The 20,372-nt window shown below is 51.2% G+C and overlaps 8 protein-coding genes across 8 annotated transcripts; 6 read left to right on the top strand and 2 right to left on the bottom strand.

Moving 5' to 3' along the window:
* Positions 1-450: 450 nt before the first annotated feature.
* Positions 451-1,506, top strand: EI97DRAFT_458002 (FAD/NAD(P)-binding domain-containing protein; the record flags this gene model as incomplete). The annotated part of the gene is made up of 2 exons (XM_033800870.1): positions 451-845; positions 945-1,506. 2 exons carry the CDS (start codon positions 451-453, stop codon positions 1,504-1,506), a joined length of 957 nt encoding a protein of 318 aa, XP_033654186.1.
* Positions 1,507-3,868: 2,362 nt separating this feature from the next.
* Positions 3,869-6,018, top strand: EI97DRAFT_432891 (putative efflux pump antibiotic resistance protein). The gene has a single exon (XM_033798266.1). The coding sequence runs from the start codon at positions 4,222-4,224 to the stop codon at positions 5,914-5,916; it is 1,695 nt and encodes a 564-aa protein (XP_033654185.1). The 5' UTR covers positions 3,869-4,221; the 3' UTR covers positions 5,917-6,018.
* A 170-nt stretch (positions 6,019-6,188) lies between these two features.
* EI97DRAFT_500887 (putative glutathione S-transferase GliG-like protein) lies at positions 6,189-7,785 on the top strand. Its single transcript, XM_033802681.1, has 4 exons — positions 6,189-6,698; positions 6,915-7,221; positions 7,286-7,369; positions 7,463-7,785. Exons 1-4 carry the CDS (start codon positions 6,575-6,577, stop codon positions 7,728-7,730), a joined length of 783 nt encoding a protein of 260 aa, XP_033654184.1. The 5' UTR covers positions 6,189-6,574; the 3' UTR covers positions 7,731-7,785.
* Positions 7,786-7,853: 68 nt separating this feature from the next.
* EI97DRAFT_432888 (putative cytochrome P450 monooxygenase) lies at positions 7,854-9,776 on the top strand. Its single transcript, XM_033798265.1, has 3 exons — positions 7,854-8,156; positions 8,204-8,391; positions 8,438-9,776. The coding sequence occupies exons 1-3, from the start codon at positions 8,031-8,033 to the stop codon at positions 9,660-9,662; spliced, it is 1,539 nt and encodes a 512-aa protein (XP_033654183.1). The 5' UTR covers positions 7,854-8,030; the 3' UTR covers positions 9,663-9,776.
* A 1,534-nt stretch (positions 9,777-11,310) lies between these two features.
* EI97DRAFT_432887 (uncharacterized protein) lies at positions 11,311-12,786 on the top strand. The gene is made up of 2 exons (XM_033798264.1): positions 11,311-11,359; positions 11,415-12,786. The coding sequence occupies exons 1-2, from the start codon at positions 11,340-11,342 to the stop codon at positions 12,583-12,585; spliced, it is 1,191 nt and encodes a 396-aa protein (XP_033654182.1). The 5' UTR covers positions 11,311-11,339; the 3' UTR covers positions 12,586-12,786.
* Positions 12,339-17,884, bottom strand: EI97DRAFT_432883 (acetyl-CoA synthetase-like protein). The gene is made up of 2 exons (XM_033798263.1): positions 12,483-17,884; positions 12,339-12,427 (listed from the first exon to the last, which is right to left on the bottom strand). Exon 1 carries the CDS (start codon positions 17,524-17,526, stop codon positions 12,826-12,828), a length of 4,701 nt encoding a protein of 1,566 aa, XP_033654181.1. The 5' UTR covers positions 17,527-17,884; the 3' UTR covers positions 12,339-12,427; positions 12,483-12,825.
* EI97DRAFT_316049 (gliotoxin biosynthesis protein GliK) lies at positions 17,708-18,782 on the top strand. The gene is made up of 2 exons (XM_033794653.1): positions 17,708-18,325; positions 18,384-18,782. The coding sequence occupies exons 1-2, from the start codon at positions 17,888-17,890 to the stop codon at positions 18,750-18,752; spliced, it is 807 nt and encodes a 268-aa protein (XP_033654180.1). The 5' UTR covers positions 17,708-17,887; the 3' UTR covers positions 18,753-18,782.
* EI97DRAFT_397398 (uncharacterized protein) lies at positions 18,723-20,348 on the bottom strand. Its single transcript, XM_033796360.1, has 2 exons — positions 19,909-20,348; positions 18,723-19,851 (listed from the first exon to the last, which is right to left on the bottom strand). The coding sequence occupies exons 1-2, from the start codon at positions 20,300-20,302 to the stop codon at positions 18,812-18,814; spliced, it is 1,434 nt and encodes a 477-aa protein (XP_033654179.1). The 5' UTR covers positions 20,303-20,348; the 3' UTR covers positions 18,723-18,811.
* Positions 20,349-20,372: the final 24 nt, after the last annotated feature.

The raw sequence follows: 20,372 nt of genomic DNA, 5'->3' as shown, positions 1-20,372 counted from the left end.
AATCCAAACAGCTCCTATTGTACATTGTTTCGAAACATTCACAGGTGAAGTGGGAGAAATCGTGAACCAGGAGAGGAAGACTTCCGGGAAAAATCACCTACCGGTCTAGACTACTAGCCTATACCTTAAAGGCGGCATTTTATGTAAAACTAAAGCTAGAACTTTCGCATGATAGCCAATGATGGTCCAAATCCTTTTATACACAGGATCAAATAAGCATAGGGCTTACCGATGGTGTCTTAACGTAAGGTGGCGTCTTACGCGGGGCAGATGTGGGCAATTGTAACTGGATCTAAGCAACGGTTTGCGACAGGACGGCCAAGGTGTACTCGGTCCCCGACTTTCGTCCTGCAAGATTGACAGAGGTATATCGTCCTCTATCCCATGAGAAGACTTATATACAGATGTTACTGCAATAAATACATTCACTTTATAGTCACATCCCAAATCATGGCCTCAAATCCTGAAGTTCTCATTGTGGGCGCCGGCCCAGGCGGCCTCAGCGCAGCTCTCACTCTTGCCCGTCTTGACCACAGTGTCAAGATCTTCGACAACAACGATGCTCGAAATAAAGAGATGCCTTCCATGACCATGATGATCACCATGGACGGAGTCACGCCTGTAGAGTTCCGACAGAGAGCCTTGGACAATTTGTTGTCGCGACACAAGAAGGTCTCTTTTGAAGAAGCCGACATCAAATACGCGAGGAAATTGGACGACGGCGGTTTCGAGGTGGAGGATGCGCAAGGCAGAAAGTGGCAGGGAAAGAAGCTCGTATTGGCAACAGGTTGCCAGGACATCTTCCCAGATATCAAGGGCTACGCAGATTTCTGGGGAAAGGGGATGTAAGTCCAAACCGTCGCGATCTGCACGATATTGCCAATCTGGTGGATCGTACCTGGATAGCTAGATTGTCTGCGATTGGAACTGACAAAGATATGCAGCTACCACTGCTACTTCTACAAAGGCTACACGCCTGAGAAAGCACCCTCGTCTGGCATTCTCGCCGTGGACATCATGACCGATGTGCTCAAATCCATGCACGCTGCACGCTACGCAACCCAAATCTCCAACCTCGTAACCATCTACACAAACGGGGACGCGGAGCTCGCAAAGAAATTCGAAGAAGCCTTCAACGGACAACCCATGTTCAAGACGGATTCCCGCAAGATTGCACGTTTCGTAAAGGATTCATCCGGCAGACCAGAGGTCGGCATCGAGTTTGAAGATGGTTCGACGGCCAGCGAGAGCTTCATCGGACATTACCCGCTGTGGAAGGCTAAAGGCAACTTTGCAGAGCAATTGGGGCTGCAGACAACACCTACAGGCGATATTGTGGCTCATGCGCCGTGGCTGCAGACGGATGTGAGGGGCGTGTTTGCCTGCGGAGATAATTCACAAATGAGGAAGATTATGCCTGAGGCACAGAATGGAGGCAGCCTTGTGGGAGCCGGTGTATCGAACCAGATTATTGCAGATGCATTCGGACAGCAGGGTCTGGTTTGAAGGCTGACTGGAAAAGATTAAATCTGGAATCCTTGGGCGTGGGTTCTGGCGCTTTCTTTGTTTTCTGGAGCATCGTCCCAATCCTTTGAATTAATATCTGGCTCATCTTCTTCCATGATTGGCCAGGTAGTCCCAGATTAACGATCCAGGTTGCGTTGGTGACGATGTATCACAACACAGGTACTTGCTTACCCACCCATTCTGCAAGTGACTACCCGTTTCTCTCGCCTGACGCACGGGCTCACCTGGCGCACGATTTTCACCGAGCAGCTTCAAAGGCTTTTGAAGCTACTAGGCCTCACACAAATCTTTCTATCACCTGATTTGAAAGAGTAATAGGCAATCAAGTACGGAGAAAAGGTCTAGCTAGGTAGCTAATCGCAATATCTTGTAGGGAGGTTGATATGCCGCCCCCGACGATTTGTCGTCTGCGGGGCCTTGACGACCTCAACAACAGATTGCTTGCTGCTATCAAGCTTCTGAGGGACAATTAACTGCTGTTTCCTTGCTTTTTGAGCCTGCTTAGCAGACTGGATGTCCTTTTGGAGCTGTGCAGCAGCAAGCCGGTCATGTCTGCTGTCCTCCTTTTCCTGCTGTCTCCGTGCCTGCTCTTGAAGCCGTATCTCCTTCGCAGTAGCCTTCATACGATGCCTCTCCTCCAAAGCCTGTTGCTTCTCAGCTTTCTCAATTGCTCTGCGCTGGATATCCTCCTGTTTTTGGAGTCTCTCTGCCCTAGCTGCCTCTGCTTTTTGCACCTCTCATTCACGTGCTATCTGCACCTTGTTTGGGCTCCAAAAGATCGCGCCACCATCCTGATTTGGAGGTAGTTCAAGCTGGAGTGCTTTGCCTCGCTGCCGCCGTTTCTTCTCATTAACTAGCGCTTTCTTCAGGCCTTGAACCTCCAATTTCAACAGTATATTCTGGGTCGATAGTGAGTGGATGGTCTGTGAGAGCTGCTGGGCCTTAGAATGATACACATCATCAACTACGGCTCTCAGGATCTTAGAAACCTTCCTCCAATCCTCAGCTATGAGGACTGACTTTGAGCTCTCGTTAGATGAAGGTCTCTCAGCCTCAGAGTTGCTAAAACGATCGAGGATGATGTCAGGCTGGAAAGGATAGAGGCCGTAGGCTTTGAAGCCAGAGAGGATATTCTTAGCTGTAAAAGCCTTCTCCCAGGCAGCCCAGAACATACGGAAGAAATCTCACTTTGTAATTGCTGAGATAGCCTGAGAATCCTCCATAAATCGTGCTACCTCATACGAGTAAGCCTGTGAGAGAGGCCGGAACAAAGTAACGTCAAGTGGCTGCAATGTATGAGTACTATGAGGAGGATAGACTGCTAGGAGGATCTTGTTGTCGTCACAGTACTTGATGAAGCTCATGTTGATGTGTGAGCCATGGCCATCGAGGATAAGCAGTCGGTACTGCCGTCGAGCCTTTGCTTTAGTCTCTCGATCAAAGATAGTCTTCAACCATTGTAGCCCGAGGTTGTCGTTCGTCCATCCACTAGGAGATGAAGCAAAGAAGGCCCTGTGTATCGTAGGATCAAAATCCTGTAGCCACGAGTCTTGAATATTACCCGTAACAGCCTGGTAGATAAGGCCTGGGGATAGAGATGATCCATCAGCACATATGCAAGCAATTGTTGTAATCCACTCGCGATTGCCATCCTGTACGATCTGCTTAGTTCCCCCCTCTTCATACCTCCGTCGAGAGAAGACCCGCTTCATCTTTGATAGTATTCCAATGAGGAAGCCTTTCTCATCCATATTGTAGGTGTTCTGAGGCTCAATATCGTACTGATCAATTTTACGCTTCAAGAGCTCGAAATAGAGTGCGTATTTGAAAGCAGAATCAGCTCGCTTCCTATCCTTGTCCATACCAGTCGTCCATTTCGATACCAGATCAAGTTGGTGGCATTTGAGGAACCTGTCAGGCCAAGAGCTACCTGCCTGCTTGCCACTTATTTCAGTAGCAAAGTTGCGCAGCATGCTTCTTGTAGGTGGTAACCCTCGCTTACAGAGCTTATCAATGTATCGTACGAGCTCCAGCTCCTGACGGTCATTAAGAAGTCGCTGGTTCTCATATTGAGCTGCACGGGAGCCCTGTATCCCACGCCACCTTCTCGACAGCGTAGATCGTTCAACACCATACTTTTTTGCAGTCTGCATGATATTAACTTTTTCTCCAAGCTCCAAGGATTTCAACGCTGCTAGCGCTTCTTCAATCGGGTCCATATTGGTGGAGCAAACTTGATTTCATTTGTAGGAGTTTTACAAAAAGTGTGCGTCAGGTGAGCCCGTGCGCCAAGCGAGAAAAACGGGTAAGCCAATTTCGGTTCGCAAATTTCTTCCGTCCATCCAGCTTTGAAAAATAAAGTGTTATGCATGTTCCTGCGTGGAAAATTGATTTGACAGGATTCGTGCAGCGGCTGTGGCACAACCGTTAAGGATCGGAGACCGAAACGACATGTGAAATCCTAGTGGCCCCACAGATCCTGGCAAAACGCCTTCCTGTTAAAGATCGATCCGTTACGGAATAGTGTGCACTTTGCTCAAGCCAACTCCTACAATTCTGGTAAAGCGATCTTGTAGATCGAAGCTTGGTGGCGTTTGTGAATGCCAGAGCAACGCAGCACACCGCAACATATTCGTCTTTTAAAACGTAGGCGCTCATCCTTCACGAGTCTACAGCAATTTCCGTCTGTGGAAAATGGCCGACGTAAAATCACCTGACAATGTGGAGCAACCGCTCGCCAGTGCTCCTCAGACAGCCGTCGAAGAAATCGACACTTCGGTATCATCGTCCAAACCCGAAGATGCAAACGAACAAACAACAGAGTCTCGAACATGGAGATTTTGGCTAGTTTTCGTCTCGCTATGCCTCGCTCTCCTTATTGTTTCCCTCGACATCACCATCATGAGCGTAGCGCTTCCGACAATCGCGAAGGCGGTTCCTGGCGCCGACGAACAATACGTTTGGATCTCCAGCTCTTTTCTCCTCGCCTCAACGGTTGTTCAACCCTTCATCGGCCAGTTGGCCAACATCTTCGGCAGACGTTGGCCCATGCTCATCTCTGTCGCTCTGTTCATCGTCGGTAGCGCCATCATCGGAAGTGCCAACAATGTCAACCAAATAATCGGCGGGCGGACAGTACAAGGTCTTGGAGGTGGAGGGCAATTCGTCCTCGTGGAGATCATCGCGTGCGATATGGTTCCTCTACGGGAGCGTGGGAAATACCTAGGCATGGTTCTCTCAGCCGGCGCCGTGGGCTCAACCCTTGGCCCCATCATCGGCGGCGTCATTGCCCAAAATAACTGGCGATGGATCTTCTACATGAATCTCCCAATTGGCGGTGTTTGTCTGGTGACGCAAACCTTCTTCCTCCGCCTCAACTACAGGAAGCAATCCAGCTGGCTGCATGCTCTTGGCAAAATCGACTACATCGGAGGCTTTCTGTTTATTGCATCGATGAGCGCTATCCTTCTCGGTTTGACCATGGGCGGCACCGTATATCTGTGGTCGAGATACAACATCATCGTGCCCCTAGTTCTGGGTTTCGTGGGCTGGATCGCTTTCCACATTTACGAGGCCACGCCATTCTGCAAAGAGCCCAGCGTACCGCCGCATCTTTTTGCGAATCGTACTTCTCTCATCGGATTCTTTCTCGGCTTCGATGCGGCTCTCCTACTCATGTGGGCCTGCGTCTTTTTACCCGTATACTACCAGGGTGTGCTGGAGACTAGCCCACTACGCGCCGGCGTTTACCTTCTGCCCTTCATGCTGTTCAATGTACCATCAGGTATGGTAGCCGGGGGTCTTATGGCCAAGTTAGGGCAGTATAAGCCTTTCCACCACGTGGGCTTTGCACTGTCGGCTATCGGCTTTGGACTTTTCACCCTTCTGGGACCGTCATCAAGCAAAGCAGCGTGGGCGTGTTTCGAGATCATCGCCTCGATCGGCCTGGGCATCTTGATGATCACCGTTTTGCCAGGCATCCAGGCCAACCTCAGTGATGCGGATAACGCGTCCTCGGCTGCCTTGTTCTCCTTCATGAGGAGCTTTGGGTTCATGTGGGGTATTGCTATTCCGGCTATCATCTTCAATAACGAAACGAATGGGTTGTTGCATCTTGTCAGAGACCCGCAAACGGCAGCCGCGCTGGCAGGAGGAAAGGCGTACTCGCTTGTCACTGGCGGCTTCGTACAATCACTAGCTCCGGAGACGAGGAGAGAGGTCATTCACGTGCTGACGGAGGGCTTGAAGCCGGTATGGTATGGTGGGGTGGCATTCAGCATTCTTGGTTTCCTGCTATCATTTCTCGAGAAGCATGTCCCTATGCGGACGCAGTTGAATACGGAATATGGACTGGAGGAAGAGAAGAAGCAGAAGGACCCAGAATCATGACGGATCGATCAGGGCAAAATGTAGCGGGAGTGGAAGTAAACATATCGAAGTTGGAATTTAGTTGATATGGTTTGCGTAGCATTGCATAGGACTAGCAACTAGCAAAATGCTCGAGGTCAATCCATCTTTGTGAGTGTTCCATTGTTGCTTGGATAAAGTAAAAAGTAGACAGTGACTATTCCAGCTAATTTCAATGCTCGAATAAGTCAATGTTCGACAGTGTTTCCTCTTTCTCTCATCGATTACGGGAAGCGTACCCAAGGTATTCCAGTATCACAACTACGCCCCATGCTCCAGACAACGCGTGCAAGGCCTCGGATACCCCCAACCTCAGCCTTTGACCATGGCTGTACGTACGGCAATATTTCCTGATAGAAGAGCGGTGAGACCGTCGAAGCAAAGGCTGACAATCAGACCGAACAGTCCTCTGAAAACCCTCTGTGGTGACTCCCGAGACCGGGGAGGACTTTGCACCCCGGACGCCGGTCATAGCGGAGCCCGAGCACACCTGAGCGCACATCATGATGGCGGCCGGACCAAGCTACAACGGTACGTATAACCAGAGTGGGCGTGAAGTAGCAAGACAAGATTGATTGAGCTTTACCGTCTTGCACCGATACTCGGAGTGCCTGGACCAAAAGACGTCGGAATCCACAGCATGGCCGAAACATCAACGCGCCGCCACGAGCCTACGAGTCAAGCCGCAAATACCAGTACGAACGGTCAAGTCGTGAGAGGCGACGTGGAGTATGATGGACGAGTCGTTTTGTACATTATCAAAGGTAAGTGGACATTTTTGGCAAAGGTTCTGTCGTCTCGGGTCCAAGGCTGCGGCATAGTTGCAGTCTGCTTTGCTGAAGCCGAAGAACCCCACGAGAGACCCTGCGCATGTGGACCACACCGCTCCAGTCTTTCCGGTAGTTCCATATCATCAGACTGTGTCCAATATATCGGTTGCAGGATTACAGCAGTAAGGCTGACTGCTGACAAGCTTGCAGCCGACCAAACAAGCTACATCAACTACATCAAACCTCTCATTCTGGCCGAGGAGCTGCAATTCCCCCACGTCATCTCAGTCATCGACACCAAGGAGGAGTGGTATTATCGAATCCATCCGGAACGATATGTCCCCGCTCTGAAGGACCAGGATCCTGTGACAAAGCAGGAGGTAATCGTCTTCGAAAGCACAGCATGCTTGCAGTATCTGGCTGAGCGATTTGATCCGCAAGGGGAGTGGAGCGGCAAAACTGCTTGGGAAAGGGCTCAAGTACTGTCATGGACAGCGTACCAAACTGCTGGGTTAGGGTATGCCATCTTCATCCGACAATGGTCGTTGACGTGGGAGCTGAAAGGCTGAGACCGTGAGCAGGCCTACAGCGAAGTATTGGCTCTATTTCCTAAAGGGGTATCCGAATCGCGCAAATCCGGAGGTACTTCCAAAGACCGTCGCAAAGTGAGTGGTTCTCCTCTTCTGCTTCCAAGCGAGGAGACGCACGAGAAGTTGCTGTTTCGAGGTCTTGCGGCTGACGCTGATGCAACTCAACAGACTGCACTCAAACTGCCTTGTTCAGTGGGATAAACTCGACAAGCGGCTCTCAGAAGCTGGGCAGAACTATGTTGGTCTACCGGACCGCCCAACAGTTGCCGACATTTCTTATTTTCCGTTCGCTATGCCCTGGATGTTCAAGTTTCTCGGCGTAGACATAGCTGATTGGCCACATATTGAGGCGTGGAGTAAGCGGATGCTGAATCGTCCCGCTGTGCAACGGATACTGGAACGCGGGCCCAGGTACGGACATGACATGGATGAGTGACAGAAGTAGTTATGCTTTACGAGTCGAGACTCAACGAAATGGTCAAAATCTTTTAAAAATCTGAAACTCTGTAGGCTGTCGTTGGCAATGTGTCCATATACATGATGCATGCGCCGGAAGGTTTCTTCCTTCACGCCAAGCGAAGATTCGGTGTCCGGATGTGGTATGCGATCGCTCGTTGATGCGCGGATACCGTGCCGGCGGGATGATGTCTCGCTAACCCACGTCTTTCCTCGCCAGTTCTGGGAACAGTCTTGGATCAAAAAGGACCCAGGGACCAAAAGATTGGTGTTTGTCTGCATGGCTTCTACGTACTTCGTGACCCTGGCGTTCTGTGCCGCACTATGTGCGCTGCTCGGTTTCACTGCCAAGCTCCGCGAAAGGCTGTACTCTATTACTGTGCAAGTCTTGTCTTCGGTAATAAATGTAAGTCAATAATGTAACACGAAGCCAGAATACTAATCACGTACAAGGCGTATCTCTTATGGGCTCATCCTATCAGATCCTCGAACGGTTCGCAAAGTATACCGACATGCCCGTACCAGTGGCCCAATGGCCAAGGCGACGTAGCAAAATTTCTTGAAGGCGAGAAGAACAGTGAGCGATGGAGCAAGAAGTACGGCGGCGTATATCGAATCTGGAATGGGATGACACCAGAAGTGTAGGTCAATTGTCCCAAGACCAAACAACACACTGACAGAGTCTAGCGTGGTCAGTCACCCTGAAGACATCCAAACTGTTTTCAAGGACTCAGACAAACATCGAAAAGCCATCAACAACAACGCTGGTTGGCTAATGGGCGAACTGCTTGGGAAATGTGTGGGTCTGATAAGTGGTGAAGACTGGCAGAGGTTGCGCTCTGTGACCAATCCTCCATTCACTCATAAAAGTTCCACACATTATATCCCAGCGATCATCCGGATGGTTGACGAAGAATTCCGGTCGCTCCAAGAGACCACCAACTTGAAGAGAGGCTTGATCAATCCTGTCGCAGACCTCCGATATATCCCCTTCTGGATAATAGCCGAAATCATCTATGGCAAGCTCAACACAGAACAGCGACGCGAGCTGATGGATATCGTGCCACTGCGAGAAGAATTATTCAAGCGTATGATTCAGGGTGGAACTACTCGTTTGGCTTGGAGCCGTTATCTGCCGTTACGCATCAATAGGGATCTCAGAGAGTTCAAAAACCGCTGGACAGCGTTTAACACGAAGCTGTGCATCAGTCAGAAATCGAACGGTAGCTCAGCTCCTATCGTCGAAATGTACGACGCGATGGAACGTGGCGAGGTTAACCAGGAGGAACTATTGCAGACGCTGGACGAGATGCTTTTTGCGAATCTGGATGTTACGATGGGAGGGTTGTCCTGGAATCTGATGTTTCTCGCCAGCAATGCCGAGGCGCAGGATGACATCCGGAAAGAGATTCCGCTGCTCAACGACATGCATCATGACGGAACAAGCTGGGAGGAATATATCAAAGACCCATCGACTTTACTGGCCGCATCAGTCTTGGAATCGGCAAGGCTCAAACCACTTGCAGCATTTTCGGTGCCTCAGTCCGCTCCAACAGCTCGGACGGTCGGAGGTTTCGTGATTCCTCCCGGGACGAACTTCATGGTCGACACTCATTCATTGAACATTCACAACCCGTTTTGGGGAGATGACCGAGAGCTTTATCGGCCTTCAAGATTCCTCGATCGGAAACCATCGGAAATCCGGTACCATTACTGGCGGTTTGGGTTTGGTCCGCGGCAGTGCATGGGCAAGTATGTGGTTGACTTCCTTATCCGGGCGATTTTGGCGCATCTCTTGGCCAACTATCAACTTAGCCTTCATGAGGACAGCAGGTGGACGAAAAATCCTGAGACTTGGATCTCTCACCCGGATACGAAGATCCGCTGCGAGAGATTGACGGCCAACACCTGAGTTGCTTCTTATTTTTGTATTCCTGTACGGGCTTTAATATAGTTGAAATTGAATACGGAACGTATTGCGGGGTACCAGACACTGCAGGGCGTGGCACTGTAATATATGTTGCACCAAGGTCAAAGGACATCTAAACGGAGCAGGACGTTGACAAACTCGCAGCAGTCTGCAAATGCCGTCTGTACTGTGGGACCTTGGAAACCGTGCAGACTGGGAGGCGGCAATTTTGAGAATCCTCTGATGGACCCTTGTCCAAGCCGCCTCGTCGAACTGCGTAAGCTCGGTTCAATCCCATGGCGGACCACATACATCGTGGTCGAAGAGTCGGTTGTCATTTGCGAGGGGAACCGTAGGATTGTGGACCAGGGCCGTAATAATGGACATTCACCCAATCAGGAGCTCCCGCGAAGCAGGACTTGAGTTGGAGCGCAATCCATGGAAAGGATCAGAGCCTTCGATCGACAAGCTTTTGTGGCTTGCGCCTGTGCGGTGCCCATTGATGCCAAGGGTTAACGACATTCTTCGCGTTGGATAGATATGGAAGGTCGTCAGTTGCTGTGTACTTATCGACGCTGCTTTGCCGCACAGCAACATATCCTTCCGCAGAGAGTAATAAAGAGTGCGACGCGTGGAGGCACGAGAGTCCAAAGTCTATTCCGCCAGCGGAGTCGTCGGTTATGCTGGATCCTGGTTTGCCGTGTCTAAGTATACGACCCCGGGAACCAAGTGAACAAGTCACTCCTGTTTCACTGGTAACCGACCAGGCCCGGAGGACCCCCGCGCCCAACGGCTGGATCTCTGGCCCCTGGTTCTCTGTTCCCGGGCGAACTCATCAACGGCGCCTCCCATCAGCGAAGCCTTCAACGCACCCGGGTAAATTTCACCGAGGGTCAGACGCTCGTCCAACTGAGGGCTTCTACGGAGGACTGCATTGGGTCTTTGCCCCGCCTCGTCGTTGAAACAGGAGAGGCTGTCATGTCATCAGTCTCGGGGTTTATCTGAAAAACCCCTAACTCTCTACGGCTAGTAGACCGGGACCAACCCGACGGATGTGCGAAACGGGGCGCCGTGATATGTACTGTGTACACAGTAGTGCAGGTGATGGACACGCACGCCCAGCATCAATGCTATCAATACTTGAGCTTCTTCTATCTTTACCCCGCCCACAGGGAACCCATTGAGCTGCCGCCGACAGCTGGCGCCGAATGATGCAAGGTCGCGAAGTCGGCGAGTTGAGCCTTCCTAGCGGGGTGTGGTTTACTCTCGGATGATGGGTGCTGCACAGGCAAAGAGAAGACAGGAAGACCGAGGAGCACCAGGGCCCGTAATAATCGTTGTCAGCTTCTGCAAATCCTTCCCGCTGTACATTCACAGCCCCAACGGCATACATAATGATTGAGCCCATCCTGGAATCGATTGGCGCTACGTTTCGTTGGCGCTGACGGCAGCTTGGGTCCAGGCCAATACATGTCTTGCATTGGAATCATCTTCCATGGGCCACTTTGGCCATGATGTTTCTCGGCAATAGCGCTGTGTGTGTGGAAGATGCAGGCCATGCAGGGTTCAACGGCTTCAGCCTGACCCCTTCCTGGCAGTGAGATAGATATGTCCGACCGGCCCGCGCGCATCATCCTCGTATCCATTGACCGTCTTCCCCACTTGCTACGGCGTCTCACAATGCTCCCAACACCCATCAGGTTCGTGATCGAGTGCCTTGACTTCGACAGCGGACTGCTGACGGATGCGTAACAGTCCGTCGAGTTTGCCACGGAGTGGTAGTTCTCGACCGATCAAGCTCCGAACAGCATGTAACCAGTGCTGTGCGGCAAAAGTCAAATGCAGCGGCGAAAGAACGGGATGCGAGAGATGCCGGAACGGACGTTTACAATGCATCTACCTGGAGTCACGCGTTGGCCGGGTCCCAGGCATCCGGGCAAAGAAACGGCGTCTGCCAGAGGAAGGAAATGGGGCTGACCAACGAGCGCAATATATTGCACAGCCTGCTCCGGAATTGGCGTCGAGACCCGTTCCTTCCATCACCTCCAATGAAAGCACATATCGCGACGATGAGAGCGAAAGCATGGGACGGTGGACCACCGGGTCGAGCCTTGGTACCGGAGAGAGCCACCAGACGGACTTCCTGGAGGAGTCGCCGATGAGAAACGGGCCGGCGGACATGGGACGCCAGGTCTCCAACTCAACAAGTGACATTATGACCTCCATGACCGACGACTTCATGCTTCCTGCAATCGACTTTAACTTAGACCACCTCTTGCAGCCTTTTCCGCCTTCGCCTCCATTGTCGCAACCGGCCCCCGATCGCGACAGACAGCAGAATCCCCGAGTGCAATCGCAATCGGCTCGACCTAGCAAGAATCCGTCTGACAGTCAGTTTGTCATCGATTGCACCCAGATCATCAGTGATTTGGAGAACTACATCGTCGCTGATCTTAAGTCATTCAAAATCGTGCTAGGACTGATCAAGCGAGCATTGGAAAAGCTCACGCAGCTCAGCGATATCCAGAAAGGCTCTCGGAACATGCGTTGCATTATTCTCCTAACCGCAATCATGTACCAGATCGTGGAGCTTCTGGAGGTCTGCCAGACAATGGTATCTGAAGAGACGGACCGACACTGCGTGTCAAGCTTCAGTATTCGGCCGTCCGGTCTACTGCTTCCTGGACTCGGACTTGGAGACTTCGGGATTGATGCTGAGGAGCAGAAGGCGTGGAGATCGCAAATGGTGCTAAAGGAGGTACGCCAAGCTAGTGAAGTGCTCAGGAGTATGAAGACGTTGGCTGGAATGGGATCGAAGCCTACCTCTCAGTCTGGAACGCCGCAAGGCAGGTCAAGGGAGCAGTGTTTCGTGGATTTGGAGTTACGATTGACCGAGCTTGCTGGCCGCATTGCAAGGCGTGGTTGAGCTGGAGACGGTGAAGGACAAGCAGTAGCAAACAATCGACACGATTAATCTGTCAAGAAGGGTGACAACGAACAAAATCGAGACGAAAAACCGTCTCGCTACTTTATACCCATGTTTATAGCATACCTGAGTGGTCCCCCGATCTTGTGTTCTTAAGCAGATAATTTGACAGTGGCGGCAAGCTTGGCCAACATTACATAATGGTCATTACATAATCATCTTTGATCACGCTCTCTGTCGTCAGGCTGCGTTCCTCAACCGCATCCGAACATCATCAAAACCCTCATTTGCTGCCAAACCGGTCAAAGCCAACCTGATCAGTCTCTCGACTTTTCTGATCTCATCTTCATTGAAGCACTCAGTGCTATACTCCAGCCTCAAAGACAAAGCCCCGTCACTCCTTGCTGTGAATTCAGCCATCAGCTTGAATTTGGCCCCTTGCGCCCACGTTTCAATTGGTTTCGAGCCCGGGAGCGTGAATTCGACGCTGTCGTGTACGTCGTGAAACGTGACCATCACTTCGAAGATGGGATGATTGGGGAACGCTGGATTGATCCCGAGGTGCGACAACAGGTGATGCCAGGGTACAGCATTCGAGAGGGCCGCTCTGCTCGCGGTCTTCACCGATTGAATGAAAGTGCCGCTGCCTGTCGGGTCATGATATATCCTTACGGGCAAAGGTTCCAGGAACAGACCGACGACATTCTGCTCCTCTTCCGAATGGCGGTTCAAATACGGCGCTCCTAATGTGATATCGCAAATCTTGGCGTGGTGGGTGAATGCCATGGCCACGGCACCGAGGGCGACCTGGTGCATGGTCACTTGGTGACGCGTGGCAAAAGTACGCAGGAGACGGTGAGTATTCATCGGTATTTTGCCAAATCGAGATGTTCCCGCCCATGTTGCACGAGGCTTACTGCAAAACCCCAAGTCAAGCGATTGTTCGGCTCCAGACAGATAATTGGCCCAAAAGGCGAGTTTACCAGGAGAGGGTCGTATGGGAACCTGTACCTGAGAATATTCTTTCCGGACCACCGGCAAGGGTCTATCCTCATACGTCTCAGCGACTTCATGTAGAAGTAGCTTCAGCGTGGTGTAATCGCAAAGAATGTGGCTAATGACCACTAGCATGCATTTCGGTGATATCAGCACCTTGATTAGATAATCTCTGTGCAGATCGAAGGCGATGTTAATCTCGCGGTCGATATCGATCGTGGGCACGATTTCAGCGGTCGGAGGTGTTGGAAAATATTCGCGCCGAAGGCCTGTGAATATCAACGCCTTGGTTGACGTTGTCAGATCATATGTGGAGCTAAGTATGCGATGACGCCGCAAAACGTGGTCCCAAGATGTTTTCAATCTCCCAATCTTCACGGACTCGTCCAGGCGGCTGGCGAACGTGACGTTGAAGGAGGAAGACGAGCCTACACGGTGCTTCTCACACCAGTCTTTTTCGATGGGCGACACACCATGTTCACCAAGTGGATGGGATGGCACACGGTAATGGAAGTCATCGTTCGCATCGGAGCATCTCAATGCAGTTGATAACGCCCGCAGTGAGGGTGTCTCGAGGAGGAGCTGCAGCGGAACTGGGCGTTTGAGAATCTTGGCAAGCCGGTGCGAAAGCTGGAGGTAAAAGATCGAATGTCCTCCCAGATCTGCAAAACTGGCATCCAAATTGACGTCTGCCTCCGTTGGAAAGCCTAAGATATCTCTGACAGCCATAACGATGATTCTCTCCGTGTGGTCAAGCGGCCTCTCTTCCGAATTCGATTCTTCTGGGCTTGACGCCTGGCTTATCACTTTCTTATAGTCCAGCTTTCCAACTGCTGTCAATGGAAATGCGTCCACTGCGCTTATGTGGCGTGGCATTGCGTAGGGCGGAATGTGTTTCCGGAGAGCCTCTTTGAATGCCACAAGGTCAATGTCCGCCGGTTGCACCTGAGCAATGAGATGATCATCTTGGGCAGCAACCGCTACTGCTTTTACTTGGCAACCAGCCTCCAACATACGAATCTCTAGATCATCAAGATCGACCCGAAAACCACGAAGCTTGATCTGACGATCACTACGCCCCAGGAAGATCAGCTGACCACTTTCGCTCCAGAAACCCCGATCGCCAGTCCGGTACATATACTCGCACGTAGCAGGAAGAATCGTATCTGTTAAGAATCGAGCCTTGGTTTCAGCAGGCCGACCGACGTACCCCAGTGCCACTTGCACTCCCGCTAGATATATCTCCCCGATAGTTCCTGGGGGCACAAGGCGCTTCTCCTTGTTCAGAATGTATATTCTCGTCGAAACATTGGGCACTCCAAGCGTTACCGGTTGCCCCTTGTACAGTCTCTTGATGGTGGCGCCGCATGTTGCTTCGGTAGGACCATACATGTTGTACAGGATCTTCTTCGAGGCCCAATCGTCGCATACCTTCTGTGGAACTGCTTCACCGACGAGATAGACGGTTTCGAGCCTTGGATAGTCGTCTGGATTCATCGCCTTCGCCACAGACGGTGTGAGTATCACGCTGTCGGCGGATCTGATGTGACCAAAAGGATCGAAGGCGTCCTTCAGAACAAGTTCAGCGCCGTAGCTTAGGGCTGAGAAAATCTCATGAATGCTGCCATCGAAATTAGGCGACATGACTTGAGCGATTTTGCGCTTTGGTCGTGAAAACAGACGGACTTCAGGATCGCTTTGAAAAGCCACGAGACCTCTATGTCGACAAAGGACACCTTTGGGCTTCCCAGTAGAGCCAGACGTAAAACAAAGGTACGCTGGCGAATTAGGCCGGCGTCTGCTCGTCGTTAGACGGCTCTCCGCCTCTGCAGATGGGCCGCCAACAGAGAATATCTCCTCTACCGATAAGCAAACCTCGCAGGACTCTGGTTTAGCTTGTTTTGTATTCTCGGTCGGGGTCAAGAAAACCCTCGCCTTCGCCGTCTGGAAATTCATATCTCTGACTGCCGACGGCATATCTTCAGCAAACGGACAGTAGACAGCCTCGGCTTTAAGGATGCCGTAGATGGCTATTATCCATTCGAGGGAGCGGTCTGCGTGAACACATACAACATCCCCTTCATGGACATATTGCCGAAGACGCTCAGAGACAATGGAGGACTTCCGATCCAGCTCCTGATACGTCAATTGACGTGACCCGCGTGATACGGCGATCTCTTCCGGACAAGCAGCGACCGCTTTGGTAAACAAGGATACAAGATCTTCGTTGTAAAAGTCTTCACGGGTAGTCGCAGCCTCCCAGTTCCCAAAGCGGCTCAGCATAGTCGCCTGCGTACGTGGAAGGACCCTGCCAAGGCATTCACTCATGCTCACGGAAGGGCGTTGGAGCACTTGAAGAGCATTTCGGAATGTTTCAGCGATGATTTCGACCTGTGCTGAGGAGTAACTGGTAGTATGGTAACCGATTTGGATTGATCCGTTGCTGGCGATGTCGACGTGCAGAGGAACATCTGAAAGCACAATCCCCAGCGGATGCTCAATAGGATCGTACTGTGTACGACATAATTCCGGATGAGCCAGTTGTACATTCAGAGCTGTGCTAAACTTTCGGGAAACGCCGTGCTCCGACGTCGTCCATTGGAAGGATGTAAGCTGTGCAAGCTGCTCCAAAACATAGCGTAGCCAGTCCATGACAGACACGGTACGATCGATACGAATAAAGACAGGGAGCGTATTGATAGTAGGTCCCACGATGCTTTCCGCCCCAGGGATTGGAAGGGTCCTTCCGCAAAGCGCCGAACCGAATGACACATCGTCCGAATCCATGAACTGGGAGATTGTCAACGCCCAGGCTGCCGAGTACACTGAGGAAAGGGTTATGCCAATATGCTTGCAGAAGAGCGAAAGTTCGGGCAGATCGATGTTGAAGCGAACAAATTCCTGAACATGCTTCGACCGGTCTATAGAAGATGGGGTTGGCGCTGGCAGCAACAGCTCAGATGTTGCCGCTGGGTGCTCCTGATGTTGTTTCGACCAGTACGATTTCCCGATGTCTTTGCATCGCTCTTGCAATGCCCGGAGTTGTAGAGCAAATTCTCCGAATGACGGCCCAGAAACGATTTTTTGACCTGTCAACGCTTTCTGGAGTTTCTCTTGCAAAAGTGCCTGCGAATGGCCGTCAATCAAGGCGTGGTGTACCCGCCATATGACGTAGCTTCGCTCACGGAAAGTGACCACTTTGAAGCGATTGAGGAGAAGCCCATCCTGCTCGTCAAGGTCATCAGCATTTCCTGCAGTCTGCTGCTCTAGCATTTCCGTACTGTCGACAATGATCTCTTCCCAATCGAATTTCGCATTCTCTTCCTGGATCATGAATCCTCCGCTCTCATTGATTTCAAATCGCATACGAAAAATTGGTTCTGACTTCAACACCTTTTTCCAAGCTTCCCTCAAGGCAGGTATGTTGCCGGTTTTATGTACCTCTTGGTACAGTATTACGTTCCTCTCCGGGTATGAAATCCTAGAATGTATGAAGGCCAACTGCAGTTCCGTCATAGGATATTGTTGGCCACCGGTACTTGCAGATGAGGAGGCCCTACGAATTCGTTTGCGATGCCGAACATCGATGCACGTGGAAGAGACTGATGGGCGACGTTTATTTCCCGTTCGATTGGGATACTCCCAGGGCCCTCCATCAATGGGAACATGGCGTCGACTGGAGGTCACAGAATGTACCAGCTCCAGAATACTCTTGGCAGTAAGAATGGTCTCGAAGGTGACATATATTCCCAGATTTCTCAAAGAAGACTGGAGATTGAGGGATGATAAAGAGTCTCCGCCGTTCTCAATAAAACTTGAGTTGAAGTCGATTTTTAGCATCGGGATGTTCAAAGCCAAGGCCACTTCCTGAACGACGCAGATGTGTAGACTTGAGCAAAGTCTAGTGATCCAGGCTTCGCCAGGCGTCATGGTTCGTGAAGACATTCTTCACACCAAACAAAAATCAACGATGATGGAGGACGGAGGCGGTAGGTGACACAGGACTTCGCAAGGTGAATTGGAAGCTGGGTACCCTAGGTACGTACAACGGCCATACTCCTGACCTTGACCGCATTCGTGGTGATTCATTCAGACTGTAGCCGAAACCGACCTCCTGTGCCACAAACGATGTTTTGTCACATCGCGATTTGCTATGCCGGTGGATCAGGGTGACCGGAGCCCGGAACACTTGGCGCGGCGAGGTCTTGCAACTCAAATTCTGGATGTCCTGCAAGCCACCCCATCACACTGAAAAACCTTATCGACCTGAACAAGCAATTTGTCTGGCGCTGATCCTCCCGCGGTTATGGAAGCCAAGTCTGGTACCCTTTGGTACGTCGCTTACGGGTCCAACATGAGTGCGGCCAAATTCACCGGCGGCCGAGGCATCGCTCCGATAGACGTGGCCCGAGTACGCCTTCCGCGCTGGGTTCTATCAATGGAGATTCCAGGTCTGCCTTACTCTGAGCCGGCATTCAGTAGCATTAGCCGCCGTGGAACGTTGCGTGCCGAAGCTGCTGACGTTCCAGATGTTATTGGTCTTGCATATCTCATCACCGAGGCACAATATCGGCACGTCATTGCGTCTGAGGGAGGAGGTACAGCATACGCGGATATCGCGGTCATTGGCGAGGGTATAAGGCCGGAGGATCAGGAGAAATTGCAGAATGGGTGCATGCTTAGGACCCTTACCAGTGCGGGAATGACAAGATCCCCGGTCCCAACTCCGAGTCTGCGGTACATGGTAAGCATTGATCATCGAGAAGGATTTTTTGGCAGTCTCCTGATAATCTTCCGACCAGAGCTTGTTAGTCGACGGGGCTGCTGAAGCTCGGTTGCCTCCTGAATATCAGGAGTACCTCCAGAGATTGCCGGTCTATCGGCCTCCATCAACCTGTTGGACCAAGCTGGGGGCTTGGGTCTTCTTAGCAATATGGGGCCCTGTTATGCAATTGTTGGAGAGAGTTACTATGGGAAGCATTGGTGACGATGGCTATGCTTCGGCATTTGCGATTTGGCTTGTGCGGGTTACGATGCGTCTGATATGGATTACGCATGACTGGTTGTTTGCACCGATCTTTGGGAGAGGGGACGGCTGTACAGATCGCTCACAGAATGTTGCTGAACCTGAATCATGGTTGGAGAAGCGTCGTCTGTTAGAGGGAGTGTAGTTCCGAGCTCAAAAAAAAAGGCCAAAAGACATTGGTGTCAGCGACCAGAATCACTGTGCCTATCTAAACGTTCCTTTGCCCACAACACCTAAACAGAATAACACCATCGAGAAAGCCGCAATTCCTGCCGCGATGAAGAACACCGTTGGCCCGGCTACTGAGTAGCTTTGCCATCCACCTATGACCAACGGCCCAAGTACACTGCCCACGGTTTCCATAGCTGCTAGTGCCGCTAGGCCTCTGGTCTTCTCTTCTCCTTCGCAAGTCGCCACGAAGGCCCCCTTAATAAAAGAGGATGCAGGCAAACTAAGCGCCAAAAATGCAGTGAGAGCATATATCTGCTTCGCGGTGGACGCAAAGCCCAGGCCAATGAGCGATAAGACTTGGATGATCTGTGACAACGTAGCTAGCAGTGCGTCTTTTTGTACCGCTGTACGTTTTGAGGATGACCGTGCGTCGTTCGAAGACCTTGATCTCCATGCTCTGAGCACGCTCGGGAGGATATAGAGAGCCAGTGCCAAGTAGACAGCTGCCACTGAGTGTGCTAGGGAAATCAGGATCCCGTTTTCGCGCCCCGTGAAGTTGAATTGAAGAGATGTGTGGACTAGCAGAGCGCTGAACATGTAGGATTGAACGAGGTTGTATGCGAGGAGGGAGAGTCCGAAGGTCAGGTCCTTGGGATGTTGTCGGAATGAGATAAGAGGGCTTGAGATTGTTCTCATCAGATTTCTCCATGGCTCATCGCGGTCCTGATTGCGAGGTACTGCAGCGGAGAAGGCTTCTTCTGTACTGGTCGGTTTCCTTGATGTAGAACCAGAGCGTGAGGGAATGAAGATTTGGAGGTAAACAATAGCGAACACGAACAATCCCAGAGCGATAAAAAAGCTGATGGTGAAGTTTTGGAACAGGCCCGCAACAAAAGGCGAGATTGATATGCCCGCGAGGTATAGCGCCATGGAGCTGCCGATCAGTGTTGATGTTCTTCTGTCATCGTTCGTTTGCGAGTATATGGCATTGAGAACATAGTGCAGTAGATTATCAGATGCCAACCCCTCAAATATACGGCCGGACAGTGCTATGAAGATGCTTTTGAAAAACACTAGATTTGGGCACTCAGCTTTTCATTTCCTGGAGAGAGACGGATGTATATACCTACCGCCTAACAAAAGCATTACCGCGCTCATAGACCTCGTACCCATCCAGAGCAACAGCCCAAGCTTTTGATTACTCACGGAGAGTTTCTGTAAGTGTCCTAATGCAAGTATGCCGAAGACATTAGCGGCAGAAACAGCTACTGCCACCGTGCCCGCATAGCGGCTTTTCTCATCTCCACGACAGTGCGCAGGATCGCGGCATAGAAGTGTGGCATAGGCATAATATGATGTCGCCGCCGTTGAGGCCATTGCCAATGACGCAAGGAGCGCGATTGGAAGGACATGTTCTGGTGTGGAGTCTCGGTGAGCAGAGTCGGACTTAGAGTGAGGATTGAGAATCTCATCGCGAATGAGGGGAGACTCCTCATCTGCATCGTTTGGAATATGGTTGGACATTGCGTTTCACCGTTGCTTTACTCTCAGCGAGGAGAATACATCCTTTAGCGTACTGTCATTGTCACTGTGA

The sequence above is a fragment of the Westerdykella ornata genome (assembly GCF_010094085.1).
Source record: "Westerdykella ornata strain CBS 379.55 unplaced genomic scaffold EI97scaffold_9, whole genome shotgun sequence".
Lineage (NCBI taxonomy): Eukaryota > Fungi > Ascomycota > Dothideomycetes > Pleosporales > Sporormiaceae > Westerdykella > Westerdykella ornata.
Note: the sequence above shows the minus strand (reverse complement) of the source record. Positions and strands in the feature narration are given on the sequence as shown.

Coding starts and splice junctions, on each gene's coding strand:
- EI97DRAFT_432888 (XM_033798265.1), top strand. CDS start 8,031: ATGGCTTCTACGTACTTCGTGACCCTGGCGTTCTGTGCCGCACTATGT. Junction 8,157..8,203: donor TCTTGTCTTCGGTAATAAAT/GTAAGTCAATAA, acceptor ATCACGTACAAG/GCGTATCTCTTATGGGCTCA. Junction 8,392..8,437: donor AATGGGATGACACCAGAAGT/GTAGGTCAATTG, acceptor GACAGAGTCTAG/CGTGGTCAGTCACCCTGAAG.
- EI97DRAFT_432891 (XM_033798266.1), top strand. CDS start 4,222: ATGGCCGACGTAAAATCACCTGACAATGTGGAGCAACCGCTCGCCAGT.
- EI97DRAFT_397398 (XM_033796360.1), bottom strand. CDS start 20,302: ATGTCCAACCATATTCCAAACGATGCAGATGAGGAGTCTCCCCTCATT. Junction 19,852..19,908: donor GGTAATGCTTTTGTTAGGCG/GTAGGTATATAC, acceptor GCCCAAATCTAG/TGTTTTTCAAAAGCATCTTC.
- EI97DRAFT_316049 (XM_033794653.1), top strand. CDS start 17,888: ATGGAAGCCAAGTCTGGTACCCTTTGGTACGTCGCTTACGGGTCCAAC. Junction 18,326..18,383: donor CTCCGAGTCTGCGGTACATG/GTAAGCATTGAT, acceptor TCTTCCGACCAG/AGCTTGTTAGTCGACGGGGC.
- EI97DRAFT_432883 (XM_033798263.1), bottom strand. CDS start 17,526: ATGTCTTCACGAACCATGACGCCTGGCGAAGCCTGGATCACTAGACTT.
- EI97DRAFT_432887 (XM_033798264.1), top strand. CDS start 11,340: ATGCTCCCAACACCCATCAG. Junction 11,360..11,414: donor ATGCTCCCAACACCCATCAG/GTTCGTGATCGA, acceptor GATGCGTAACAG/TCCGTCGAGTTTGCCACGGA.
- EI97DRAFT_500887 (XM_033802681.1), top strand. CDS start 6,575: ATGGCCGAAACATCAACGCGCCGCCACGAGCCTACGAGTCAAGCCGCA. Junction 6,699..6,914: donor CGTTTTGTACATTATCAAAG/GTAAGTGGACAT, acceptor ACAAGCTTGCAG/CCGACCAAACAAGCTACATC. Junction 7,222..7,285: donor TACCAAACTGCTGGGTTAGG/GTATGCCATCTT, acceptor GACCGTGAGCAG/GCCTACAGCGAAGTATTGGC.